At 42.2% G+C, this 14,414-nt stretch overlaps 1 protein-coding gene across 1 annotated transcript in view; it reads right to left on the bottom strand.

Annotated features, from left to right (window-relative positions):
* Nucleotides 1–10,581, bottom strand: part of LOC115029072 (zinc finger protein 724-like) — a 13,399-nt gene extending 2,818 nt beyond the window's left edge. Inside the window, exons 1-3 of the mRNA XM_029468234.1 lie at nt 10,507–10,581; nt 2,156–2,282; nt 1,190–1,285 (exon numbers count right to left, since the gene is read on the bottom strand). Of these exons, the coding sequence (XP_029324094.1) occupies nt 1,190–1,285; nt 2,156–2,282; nt 10,507–10,512 (229 nt within the window). The 5' untranslated portion in view covers nt 10,513–10,581. The remainder of the gene's footprint in view (nt 1–1,189; nt 1,286–2,155; nt 2,283–10,506) is intronic.
* Between the last annotated feature and the right edge of the window lie 3,833 nt (nt 10,582–14,414).

Below are 14,414 nucleotides of genomic sequence, written 5' to 3'. Positions count from 1 at the left end.
AATACAATAATTAATACTGTCATTTAGAAAAATATATATTGGATAGAGCTAATCATATTATCATGTAATGTAAAGGAGTCTCGACTTAAAATCTGAAACGTAGAAAATAGAGTGTCAAGATCAGAAAAAGAGAATAAATTTGGGAGCCAGTAATTTTTGAAAGACTATCAAAGCTGTGCAAATCAAAATTTATCTAGCTGTATAGTTTTCAGCTGTGACTACACACTTCTAAAAGCACCGCATTTAAAAATACTATCATTGACTAAGTGGCAATAAATAAAAGTAAACCCATTGCTCATATAAAACATTATAGGGCCAGCACAATGGCTCAAAAGGTAAGGAGCACTGATTGCAAGTCTGAACATCTCTCCTCCATCCCTACAACCCACAGGCTGGATGAAGAAAGTCAACCCTTGTATTTTATCATCTGATGTCACAATAAGCAGTGCCATGTGCACACACATGCACACCTGCAAACACAGGAAATCTCTGATGAATCTTATTTGGCTCATGAGCATGTAAATGGGGTTAGAGATGCTCATCTGCGGTGTTAATGTGTTACTAAGGCTGTTAGAATGGTGTACCCATTTTCTGAGTCATAGAAAGTAAAGTCTGTTATAATCTAGGCCCTCCCAGGAAAAATAAAAGGACAGGGACCATGGAGATGGTTCCACAGTCAATATGCCTGCCTCACAAGCATGAAGACTGGAGTTTGTACACCAGAACCTTTGTAAATGTAGGGTGGGTATGGTGGCCAGCTTGTCATTCCAGGCATGACGAGGACTAACTCTAAGTTTGACTGAGAGACCCTGTCTCACTGAATAAGGTACACGTGCTGTCAAAGAAGAGTCTCGACATCGACTATGGTCCTCCTCAGGCACATGTGTACATGTGAATGTGTATGCGCATACTCACCCACACAGGCAAACACACACACATGCAAATGTGTATACAGATGAGAACACCACACACACAGATACAAGAAAACAAGTTAGGTATATAAAGGACTTTGTCAGCCACTGTAAACACATAGAAAGCTTCTCAGAGGGAAGGAAGAGGATTGTCGGGGTTACATCATGCAGGAAAAGCCCCTTGATAGTAAGAGACTTCCACCAAAACCCAACTTCTCAATTCCTGTTTTACAAATAGACTCGTCACTTGTGAGCTCTGCTCACTCATTCCTACACACCTAGAGGGATGGTCGCTGACGCTTTCCTCTTCACGCTCCACGGATCTGAACTCTGCTCCAGAAATGTGACCAGGTGTGGCTTAGAGAAAGCAAGACCTGTTTGGAAAAAGAACAAGAGTCTTGTCTTCCCCCCACCCAGGAAATTAACATTTGAACCCAGTTCTGTGCATAGAGGAAAAATGTAGAGATGATAAAGGACTGTGGGAAATTTTATGTGTAAATACTTCTGGAAGACAGGATGCTTAGGAGTAACTTATAACCTGCAGATCCTGAGCCTCATCACAGGAAAAGTCGTAAAACTAATAGTTGAGACACTTTCTTTAACACATGTGTCCAGCACCTCATGGCAGCTTCTAACACTGCCACTGCAGGTGAATACTTTGCACATAAATTTGTTGAATAAGAAAAAGAAAAAGAACGAGAAGAGAAGAGAAGAGAAGAGAAGAGAAGAGAAGAGAAGAGAAGAGAAGAGAAGAGAAGAGAAGAGAAGAGAAGAAAAAGAAACGCGTTTCTTGGATATATGAACAAGAGTTTGCTTTTAAAATGGCCATATGGAACCAATCAACTATCTGGGCAGTGGTGGTGAGTGCCTTCAATCCCAGCATTTAGGAGGTAGAGGGCAGGCAGCTTTCTGAGTTTGACGCCAGCCTGGTCTACAGAGCAAGTCTAGGAAAGCCAGTAGTACACAGAGATACCCTCTCTTGAAAAACCAAAGGTAATGGGGAGAGAGAGAGAGAGAGAGAGAGAGAGAGAGAGAGAGAGAGAGAGAGAGAGAGAGGATGGAGGGAGGAAGAGAGAGAGAGGGAGAGAGGGAGAGAGGGAGGGAGGAAGGAAGAAAGGAAGGAAGGAAGGGAGGGAGGAAGGAGCTAGTTAAAAGCACAAGCTCCCATGAGATATTCTTCTAAGGCAGGCAGGCAGTCCCATGTTGACAGTGAAATAAGAGTTCACAATGGAAGTGATCCTCACCCAGGAACACAAGGTTGCTGTAATTCTCCAACATCACTTCCTTATACAAGTTCCACTGAGCAGAGTCCAGACATTCACACTCATCTGCAGAGAAATCAATGGCCACATCTGTGAATGACAGAGGGTCCTGAAATAGAAATAAATGAATAGTATAAATTAAATAAATAGGACAGTTAATGATGTCAATACCAAAGTCAGCAAGCTTGCAATCACCTTTTGCCCAAGGTGAGGGGAGAGCTAGAAATGGTTCTAAATTGGTATGTAATGTTGGTTACATTCCTCAAAACAATCTCTACATAAAAGAAAAGAGAATGATATAAGGGCTAACAAACTTACGTGGATATAGTTTTATCAATACAAAATTTAAAATTTAGGTATCCACACACTGTACATTTAGTGTGGTATGTTTACGTTCTATGCCAGGCATTACATACATCCTCACAGGGGAAAGGCACGGTAAGAAGGCCTCTCCACACTTAGTATACACCACGCTGAGAGCGAAGTGCAGTGAAGATGCAGACCCGATGCAGCAGCTCTGGGCTGAGGTGTCTGAGTGTGCACTTATCCACAGGTGGATCCAGGACAAGTGCACCAAGGGACAGGAGTCTGAGCAGCCAAGGGGAGAATAAAGGAAGACTGAGAGGAAATGGAAGTGCAAGAGTTTTATACATTTGCACATTTCAAACAGGAAAAATAGCACTTGGAATATATTTACACTAAATGTGAGCCTAACTTTTAAATACACTAAATGCAATTCTAACACTTTGTCTCTTTCTCCCTCTCTCTGTCATGTATTCAGGCATCTGCTATGTTCCTAAGGCAGAGTTAGAACTGGTGACCGCATTGCTCTTCAAAGGTCTAGTGTTATCAATACATGACACTACACTTCATTTTCTTTCTCTAATTTTTAACTTTTCTACATTTAAGCTCACTTGTTTTTCTTAAATCAGTGTATAAATTTCTACAATGATCTGTGAGGTTAGTAATAGTTTTACTGTTTATGATAATCTTATAAAAATGAGGGATTTACATGTTAATGAGGGATTATATAACATTAGATAAATGTGTTTACTTTGCATGGTTTTTAAATAAGCTTAAATATGTTATTCAAACAAATAATTTTATACTTAAAATGCTTAAAAGCCTGTCTTCCAGGCTTCTGAAATACACACTCCAGGACTGTCACACACAATCATGATTCTGTGCAATAGTACCTACCCTAAGCATCATGCTCCTACCTGACTCCATTGTGCACACGCTGGCCAATACTTCCTGTGCCTCTCTTCCTCAGACCACTGGCCCATTGGAGACACCTGTGTTATTTCTACTTTGCTGAGATTAAATTCCTTGGACTCTCTCTATGGCTAAGATCATCTTTTACTTGACTTTCCAGGTCTGAAGTAATAATCCCATTCATATTGTCACAGACAATCCCCCATGTTCTGAGGCTCAACTGGACTGCGCTGCACATAAGTGCATATACATGTGAACCAATGTAGTGCCTCTACTTTCCTTGCTTTTCAAGACCTTCTGCAGCCTGTCAAAAGATTTCCTGATGATGACGGCACAATGCAAAGTCACAGGGGTTACCTGAGCAGTGTGTAGGCTGGTTTCAGAATTTATTCTCATGTGAAATGTGCAAAGCAAAGCTGTTGGAAAGGATCATGGGTAACAGCAGCATTGATACTCAACTGGTGTCAATGTAAATTGGAGCAGACACAGTGAAAACCACTCTGTACCTTCTTAAAAAAAAAAATCAAAATATAACTACTTAAGAGATCCAGCTACTCCAATCCTAAGTAAACAGCTCCAAAGGAACTGAACCAAGTCTGCATTTCCAGGAAAAGAGCAACTTGGTCCTGGTGGGTAGTTTTGATACTTGCATGTATCCACTTTCCACGACACTGTTGCTCTCCAGGTCTGCACTGTCAATGAGGCAACCCTGTCAACAGTGGCCTCTCCAGGCGTCTTACAGTACCAAGTGGCAGCTGCTTTCCATCACATTTTCATGCCTTCAAAATCAACACTATTTGGGAGAGTCATACACTACCAAGTCCAGTTGTTGAAGTCCAGTCTGGGCCCCCTCTGCAACACTCCACACAGCTCCAAGTGCTGTGGAAATACTCACAGAAGACAGAACCTCAATGTTGCTGGTCCTTTTTTAATCACAACTTATTTCTCAGTCCCAGCTAACAAATATTAATTGTCCCAGTAAAGTAATGGGTTCATGTCAGTCGTGCTGGTCTTTTGGTAATCACAACTCACTCTTCAGTACCAGCTGAAGAGAAACCAGAAAAAGGTAGGGGGAGCAAATGGAAGATTGTGGGAGTCCTTTGAAACCTCAAGCTTGCCTCCAATGACACACCTCCAACCAGGCCACACCTCTTAATCCTTCCCAAGCAGTTCACCAATGGAGACCAAGTATTCAAGTATAGGAACCTATGGCACCATTTTCATTCAAACCACCACAGAAAGTTTTTCTGTTTTGTACATACAAAGCTCGACATATACTATGGTACATGCATTTTTTAAAACTTTCCTGGTACAATTCATGCAGCTTAGCTGGGACTAAGAAATCATCTGTGATTAAAAGGAGACCAGCATCATTAAGGTACTATCTTTTGAGGGTTATTTCTTCAGAGTCGGCACAGGGAGACTGTGGTGGAAAGGACTAACATGGCATTTCATACTACCATCTGGACTTCATAGTGGATGATTCTCCCTCATGGTACTGATGCTGAAGCCATGCAGGCAAGGAAAATAAGCTGGGATTTAGCACTGTAAAAGGCCAGGAGAGGAATTGGTGGCAAGTGCAGCCTCAGTTGCAGTGGAGCCCCCATGAGTGACAGAGTGATAGAAACCAAATACAAGCAAATGTCATAAGACCATATACCATGATCAGGTTGCTTGTATCCTGAAAATTTAGGATTGTTTCAATCTGATATTTGACAGAGGCAAAAAAACATATACTGGAAAAAAGATAACACCTTCAATAAATGATGCTTGGAAAACTGGATGACCGCATGCAGAAGAATGAAACTAGACCTATATCTATTGCCCTGCACAAACTTTGATCCAAGTGGATCAAACCTTCATTTTGAAACTTGAAACACTAAACTGCTAGGAGAACATATAAGCAGTATTTTGCAAAATATAGGTTCACCAAAGAATGTTTTAAACATGACTACTTTTGCCCACAAATTAAGACCAATGATGGAGAGATGGGATTTCATAGAACTAAAAAATTAGGTATAGCTAAGTGTTGCAGACCACATCTGGCATTAACTTTGGCTGAGTTCTTGCCTATGATTAATCATGAATGAGTCTGCTGACATCTGTCTTTGTTTTTACTTAAGAAGTACATTACAGGCCGGGCGTGGTGGCGCACGCCTTTAATCCCAGCACTTGGGAGGCAGAGGCAGGCGGATTTCTGAGTTCGAGGCCAGCCTGGTCTACAGAGTGAGTTCNACATTACATCCTGCCAAGTTCCTGTGCTTTAGCATATGTCCTTGAGAGACTGCCCAAGCCTGAACAAAATGGCCATAAGCATTTACGGTCATTGTCTAACTTCCTGGAGTTGGTCAAGTTTTCTGGTGCTTGCCTTTAAAAGACACTGAGAAAACACACTCACAGCTGGCATGGTATTGACCAGAAGCCCTCCAAGCTCTGTCTCTTGCATCTTCGTACTTTTTCCTATAATCATTCTCACTCCTCCGGGTTCCCCGGCTGACTGACAGGCAGCCTCCAGCAGCTCAGGAAACAACCAACTGAGCTAAGCAGAACCCCACAGGATGGGAGAGAACCTCTGGCATCTGCCCATCTGTCTGGGGATCAATACCCAAAATATACAAAGAACTCAAAAAAACAAAGATTTAAGGAAACTAATGACACAATTTACAAAATGAGCTAGGAATTTAAACAGAATTCTCAGTAGAAGAAATGAAAATGGCTAAAAAGAAAGATGTATCTCAAAACCTGTTCATCATCTTTAGCTATTCGGGGAAAAAACATTCAAACAACTGAGATTCTCTCTCACCATAGCTAGAAAGGCTAAGATCAACAAAATAACTGACAACAAATGCTGGCAAGGTCTGGATAAAAAGAAACCGTCACTGTTGCTAAGACTGCAAACGTACAGCAACTCTGGATATCAGCATGAAGACTTTATCAACAGCTAAATGTTCATGTACCATAAGAGTCAGCTACACCACTCGTCGGCACGTGCAAGGACTGTACATCCTCCTCCACAAAACCCAGCTCTGCCAGGTGGGTTACTTCTCTGTTCATAATAGCTAGGAAATACAAATGATCTAAATCTCCTTTAACTGACAAATGAATAATAAAAACGTCATATCCTCACACAACGGCACACTATTTAAGCTGTGTGATGGTTTGTATATTCTTGCACATATTTGGAGCATCTGGCCTTGTTGGAATAGGTGTGACCTGGTTGGAGTAGGTGTGTCACTGTGGGTGTGGACTTACCCTAGTTGCCTGGAAGTCAGTATTCCACCAGCAGCCTTTGGATGAAGATGTAGAACTCTCAGCTCTGCCTGTGCCATGTCTGCCTAGATACTGCCATGCTCCAACCTTGATGATAATAGACTGAACCTCTGAACCTGTAAGCCAGCCCCAAGTAAATGTTGTTTTTATAAGACTTGCCTTGATCATGGTGTCTGTTCACAGCAGTAAAACCCTAACTAAGACAGAAGTTGGTACCAGGAGTGGGGTATTGCTATGATAGGCCTGACCATGCTTTTATTTGAAAGAATGTGGATTTTGGGACTTTGGATATGGAACACAGTGGATTGCTTTAAATGGGGCTTAATGAGTCATCCTAGTAGGAATATGGAAGACTTTTTTGATATGAGTAATTTGAACTGTGTTGACCTGGCCCAAGAGATTTCAAAGGAGAAGTATTTCAGTATGTGGCATAAAGACTATTTTTGTGGTATTTTGGTGAAGAATGTGGCTACTTTTTGCCCTTGTCTGAAAAGTCTGCCTGAGGCTAAGGTAAAGAGACTTGGATTAATTGCAGTAATTGCATTGACAAATGAAGTTTCAAAAAAGCCCAGCAGAGATTTTGTTCTCTGGTTAAGTCTCACAAAGAGAAGTTTGAACAAGCATAGCAAACTTAGAAAGGAAAAATATAAAATATACGGTTCGAGTATTAAGGGGTACCAGGAAGTGAAATGGAACAAAATCCTGTGTTCTAGGAAATAACAGATTAAGGGAGTGGGACTTTGGGGCAAGATCCTACCCAGCTAAATTTAGGTCCAGGCATGGTGGTACACACCTTTAATCCCAGGAGACAGGCACACTGATCTCTGCATTCAAGGTCAACCTACAGAACAAGATCCAGGATAGCTAAGTTTAGGCAGTGAAGGATTTGGAAAACAGAAAGCCAGTGACAATGTAATAGTACAAGTGGGTCATGTTCTAGTTCCTGCAAGCAGCAGAACTCCCGCAGCTTCAGCCATGTGGCTCTGGCTCTAGAGTTAAGAATGGAAGGAATTACTGGGACAATTGATGCTGGTTAGCTGGAGCTAAGAAATTAGCAGTGATTAAGAAGAGACCAGTATCACTGAGGTGAAATCTTCTGGGAGCACAAAGCAGCTGTGTTCCAGAGATAGCCAAGGTTGTACCTTGTGCTGCAGCTGGACTTGGTAATGTGTAAGAGTCACCCAGGTGGTACTGGTTTTGAAGGCATGAAGGTGTCATGAAGAACAACTGAGACTTGGCACTGTGAGAAGTCATAGAAGGCCATTGGAGAAGGTATAGCCTCAGCTGTAGTTGATGGCCCAGGACTGCAGGGGTCATGCAAAGTATTTGAGGCTTGGTACCATGAAGAGAGCCTATGAGAGGCTATTGGTGAAGCTTAGTTGGAGTGGAACACCCCAGTATATTGGAGACGTCAGTACCATGGGATTAATCCAAGTCTCTTCACCTTAGCCTCAGGCAGACTTTTCAGACAAGGGCAAAAAGTAGCCACATTCTTCACCAAAATACCACAAAAATAGTCTTTATGCCACATACTGAAATACTTCTCCTTTGAAATCTCTTGGGCCAGGTCAACACATTTCAAATCACTCCCAGCAACAAAGTCTTCCATATTCCTACTAGGATGACTCATTAAGCCCCATTTAAAGCAATCCACTGTGTTCCATATCCAAAGTCCCAAAATCCACATTCTTTCAAATAAAAGCATGGTCAGGCCTATCATAGCAATACCCCACTCCTGGTACCAACTTCTGTCTTAGTTAGGGTTTTACTGCTGTGAACAGACACCATGATCAAGGCAAGTCTTATAAAAACAACATTTACTTGGGGCTGGCTTACAGGTTCAGAGGTTCAGTCTATTATCATCAAGGTTGGAGCATGGCAGTATCTAGGCAGACATGGCACAGGCAGAGCTGAGAGTTCTACATCTTCATCCAAAGGCTGCTGATGGAAGACTGACTTCCAGGAAACTAGAGTGAGGGTCTTAAGCCCACACCCACAGTGACACACCACTCCAACCAGTTCGCACCTATTCCAACAAGGCCACACCTCCAAATGGTGCCACTCCCTGGTCCAAGAATATACAAACAATGACAGTGGCATTAACTAGAAAGTGTCCATATTATTTTAATATAGTTAGATAATACATAGAGGGCTGGTGAGATGGCTCAGTGGGTAAGAGCACCCGACTGCCTTCTAAGGTCCGAAGTTCAAATCCCAACAACCACACTGTGGCTTATAACCATATATAATGAGATTTGACTCCCTCTTCTGGAGTGTCTGAAGACAGCTACAGTGTACTTACATATAATAAAAATAAATACATCTTTTAAAAAATACATAGAAAATACTGGTATTTACGATAATGTAGTTTAAAGTCCATGCTTCTTAGATATAGATTTTAATGCTGGAAGTCAGTCTCCAGCATACAAATCAATTTGACTTAAGTGTGACAAAAACAGCACAAATGGCAGAGTGAGGAGACAGGTGTATAGAAAGGACAGGGTGTGCAGCCGACTGTATACAAAGGACGGGGTGAGCAGCCAGCTGTTTACAATCCCAGTTCCCTGAGTGAGCCACAGCTTTTCAACTTCATCTCTCAATCTTTCCACAAGAAAACAAATTTCTTAAATCGCAGTCTCTGGTGCAATTTTATGTGGTAATATCTTCTAATATTTTTCAGTCTGTACTATAGGATCAGTGATAGCTGGGATGGTACAAAGCTCAGAGCGTCCCCTCTATGTGTTTTGTTTTGTTTTTTCCTCATACAGGTGTGTGAATGTGAGGGTTCTGTCACAGTGGGTAAAGGAGGGATTCCTATCCAAAGTGAGCCGCCCTGAAAACTAACAATTTATCACAAAGAAAACGGGACGAACATCCCATACACCAAACTCCCCCGCAGAACTCACTGTCCTGGAAACTATGAGCCACACGAACTTGCTCTAGATTTCCTGAGGGATCTGGCAACAGCAATATGAAAGCTAGTAACAGCAAGCTTCCCCAGCCAAGGGGCGGTGTGAGCTCTCATCATAGCCCGCCTCTGGCACGGTCAGCCAAGCCACCCTGCTCTAGCCATGTGGTGTGTCACAGTGTAGCTCCTTGCTCCATTATCATAAAGTAAAATTGAGTTAATGTGCATTTTCCCTCCTGCCATACGATTCTAGGTACACCTGAGCTTTTAAAGTCACAACATATCGATCAAAGTAAGACGTAAACTCATTACACATTGACATTTAAGGGTGGAATCATATTCCTACAACACCCTCTTTAAATCTGGTATTTTAAAAGTAGCCTAGCCGGGCGTGGTGGCGCACGCCTTTAATCCCAGCACTCGGGAGGCAGAGGCAGGCGGATTTCTGAGTTCGAGGCCAGCCTGGTCTACAAAGTGAGTTCCAGGACAGCCAGAGCTATACAGAGAAACCCTGTCTCGAAAAACAAAAAAACAAAAAAACAAACAAAAAAAAAGTAGCCTAAAGGTATTGAAAAGCCTTGGGCAATAGCGCTCTTTTGAAGATCTTCGCATAGACTTGTGGGAAATGCAGTCCCTCTAATCATGACGTCACTAGACAGGACTCAGCTTTCCGATCTCCATTCTTGCACTAGCAGGCCACCTCTCAGGTCCCTGAAACACATGATTGACTCTGGCAGTCGCTCCGTCCTTACAGAGCATTCGCTCCTGGCACCGTAGGTGCACCCCACCCCTGCACTGTGGCCAAGCCTATTGCCACAGTGCACATCCAAGTGGGCTTCTCTCCGCCTCCCGCCCAGCCCTTCCCGGCTCCCTGCACGCCGGACCCGCCCACCCTCAGAGTTCATGAGGTTTGCAAGTCTAGGCTGCACCCGGGACCAACCTCCATGTTAAGCGCGAAGAACAAGCCACACTGTCCCAACTTTGAGAACGCCGCAGAGTTTGGAGAATCACAAATGCAAAATGAACCCGGAAGCATAGAGAGCAGAGTCCTGTCTAGCGGGGTCATGCAGAGAGAGACTACATTTCCCAGAAGTCTGTGCGAAGGACTGCCCTGAACCAAAGAAGGCAGAGAGAGGATTTATAGGTCATGGATTGTATTTAACAGGAATTAGGCGCCTTTAAAAATCCCAAATTTACAAGAGGCATTTTGGGAATATGAGTGCAGTCTTTGACAGTAACGTGTATTAAGTTTACTTCTTACTCTGATCAATGCTGTGTCTTAAAAAGCTCAGGGGTTTGAGACAGAAGAATCACAAGTCTATGTCTCAAATTACACAGTACCAAAAGAGATGGGGGCTACTCACTGGTGAAGCACTTGCCTGGAGTGAAGGAGACCTTGGTTTAACACCCATTATGGCACTAAATCAAAGAGGAAAACAAAAACAAAACACAGAACAGTTTTGGTGTGTAAACTTAAATCCACAGTTTGGGGCGTATGTGGGCCAGGAAACAGAGATATCTCTGACCGATAAGCCCGAGAAACTCTTTGAGATTTTTTACCTGTCCTTGGTCTCTTGTCCACACGTTCCTCCATTAATCCGTGTAAACAATTTAATATTTGAGAGAGCTGTACCAGAGCTTTACCGGATTCTCTTTTACAATCTCACACAACTATTCACCACCAGATGTTCTCCCAACTCCTGGCTCTACTCCCAATGGGAGGAAACTGATCTTGGGCTCAATATGGCCAGTGAACTGACTCTTGACACACTATTAATCACTCATAGGATTTCTGTCATAAGAGATTGCCACGGATCACCACAGTCGGGTATGAGGGTCCCTGGAATGAGGGTCCTTGAAGCTAGGTGGGTAAGGTTTTGGCGGTGACAAACAGAAACAAACACATAGGCAGTTTGAATCTGAGTGTATTCTGCAGCTCTCAAGCAGGGTATATTATACATTAAAAAACTAAACATTACATCTCTTAGAAACTACATCCAAATGAAACAATCACAGATACCAACAAAAATCATTTGGCAAAGTAAAGCACAAAAATCATCCAAGCATTACAACTCTGAAACTATGTATTCAGTGAATCACAAACAGAACAGGTAACATCATTATAAATCATCAAAATATAACAATTCTAAAAGGATGTATCCAGTGGGGGCTGCCGTCCAAAGCTAGTGGCATATTTCTAGGAGCAGGTTAATAAATCTTTAATGATCATTGCTCTTAACTGCTAAACTAACTTTCCAGCCCCATGGTCAATTATTTAACATATAGTGCCTGATTTTTTATAATCTTCAGTGTATAAATTTAAACTACTTTAACTCTTTCTAATTAAGGCTTTCTTTAACATATACCAAAATCCACCTCCGATGACACATGTGTAGCCGTATGAAATTTTATTGTTGGGAAAGTTTTTATCATAATAGTTTTGTAAATGATTTAGAAAGTAAAGCGTTGGTTTCCCTGGGGTTAAGGTCAAGTTAGTGGCCCAATCTCTAGGGATTGTTTCTTACCCATTATTCTCACTTAAGATCTTGGCCTAGGCTACCAGGAACATATAAATAAGAAAAGGAATAAGAGAAAACAAAACAGATAGATTGACATGAGAACTACGGCTCAAATTTTTTTCTCTGGCAAAGAGTTCAACAACTGGTTCCAGGAGGCCTCCCCTTCTGAGGCCAATCGCCTTAGTCTGTGGAACTTGTAACACAGATCCTACTGGAGGTGGTGTGGCAAGAGGTCTGCTCTTCCAAAATGCCACCTGAACTTCCCTCACACTCCTTGCTGGCTAGTGAGACCAGCCTAGCCTGACTCAGTGTAGGGTAACATGGAACAACTGAGACCGCAATGCTGAAGACAGAGGTGGAGCCAGCTGCAGCAGCAGAGGCAGAGGAAATGACTCCGCCTTCCTGCTCCCACTCTCTCCCTTTTGTTTGAACCCTTGCACCCGGCAGGGTGACCTCTGTGGAAAGACTACAGTACACAAGCCCACAGACTACCATGTGCAACTCTAAAAAAATAAACCCTTTTCTCCACAACTTGATTTATGGTCATGGTATTTTATTACAGCAATAGTAACCCTAACTAGGGCACTTACCATATGACTCAGATGTACCAGTTCTTAGCAATGCCCAGAAGAACCTCCAGCGTGCTTCACAGACACTTGCTCAGTCACGACCGTTGCTGCTCTATTTAGTAAATATTAATATCCCAAATGTCCTTCAATAGATTAATTGGTAATGAAAATATGGTCCATATATGAAAATGGAATGTTATTCAGCTGGAAAGAAAAATGAATAATAAAATTTTCAGGTAAATTGAACTGGGAAAGAGTAACTGTACTGAGCAAGGTAACTCAAACCAAGAAAGACAAATATGTTCTCTCTGCAGTTGATAACTCCAGATGTTCAGATGTGAGTACAATCACTGGACTGACTACAGAAATCAGGAAAATTAAAAGAAACCATTTGCAAGGTCCAGGAGGGGCAGGAGGCAACAGAGAGAATAGCAGGATATAAGTGATCTGATGGGGAATGTGGACTCTTAATTAGGGTGAGAGGTCAATAAATACACATGGGAGCCCATAGGATACCAGTAAGGAAATCTGAAAACATCTTAAAACATCATACTATTAACCGTCTACTTTACAATATCTGTAATACACGTAAGTTCATGAATAAGTACAAAATAGTAATTTAGAGGAAAAATTTCCCATCTGAGCTAATGCTGCTTCAAAAACCAAAGACCACCTAACATAACCCCAACACTACGGATGGGAATCCCTCTTTTGACTTGTTGGTCCAAGTTGTATTGGCTGGTTTTATGTGTTAACTTGACATGAGATAGAGTCCTCAGAGAGGAAGGAGCCTCAGTTGAAGAAACACCTCCATGAAATCCTGCTGTAAGGCATTTTCACAATTGGTGATCAATAGTGGAAGACCCCAGTCCATGGTGAGTGGTGCCATCTCTGAGCTGGTAGTCCTGGGTTCTATAGGAAAGCATGCTGAGCAAGCCATGGGGAGCAAGCCAGAAAGCAACACCCTTCCATGGTAAGTAAGTAAGTCCCTATTGCAATAGACATCATGCACTTAAATGCACAAGGCCAAGAGACCTCTAACATAGAACTAACCTGAATGCCTCCTCCCTTTGGACTACCTTTAATGGTAACAGAAGGCATCATGCAAGTTTCCAAAGAGAAGGTGCAACCAATAGTCACATGTAGAGCAAGACAAAAAACCCACAGTTTGTAGTAGTGACACACACAACTCAGTGGTAATCAGCAAATATAATTAGACTTAAGACTTTAATAAGAGGGAAATTATGCCTGCTGTTGGAAACCTAGCCAGCTACTCAGTGAATCCATGGATCTTGGAGGAGAACCTACAACCAACACTTGTCTAAATCACCATCATCTCTAACTACATTCTAAATATATGTCCTTCTACCAACTGGGAATTATAGTCATCACCCACCATCAAGGAAAGTTCTCTTTGTGGCAGACAGAAAAACAGGATTAAAATGCAGAATTGTGGAATTCAGTCCCAATGGATACACTATAAAATAACTCTCATTCCTAAGGCTATCATTATGGAGGAGGCAGCAGAAAGATTGTGGATCCTTTCCTAGGAATATCACATGCTACAGTATAAGGACTCAAGAAGACTGCTTAAACATGACCTGATCAAGGACACTATCAGACATGCTAACATGGATAAGAAAACACTCATGAGACCTCAACCCTTCAGAAAGAACAATAGGTGACTATGTGTCTTAGTCAGGGTTTCTATTCCTGGACAAAACATCATGAACAAGAAGCAAGTTGGGGAGGAAAGTGTT

Source organism: Mus caroli, chromosome 13, assembly GCF_900094665.2.
Source record: "Mus caroli chromosome 13, CAROLI_EIJ_v1.1, whole genome shotgun sequence".
Taxonomy (NCBI): Eukaryota; Metazoa; Chordata; class Mammalia; order Rodentia; family Muridae; genus Mus; species Mus caroli.
Note: the sequence above shows the minus strand (reverse complement) of the source record. Positions and strands in the feature narration are given on the sequence as shown.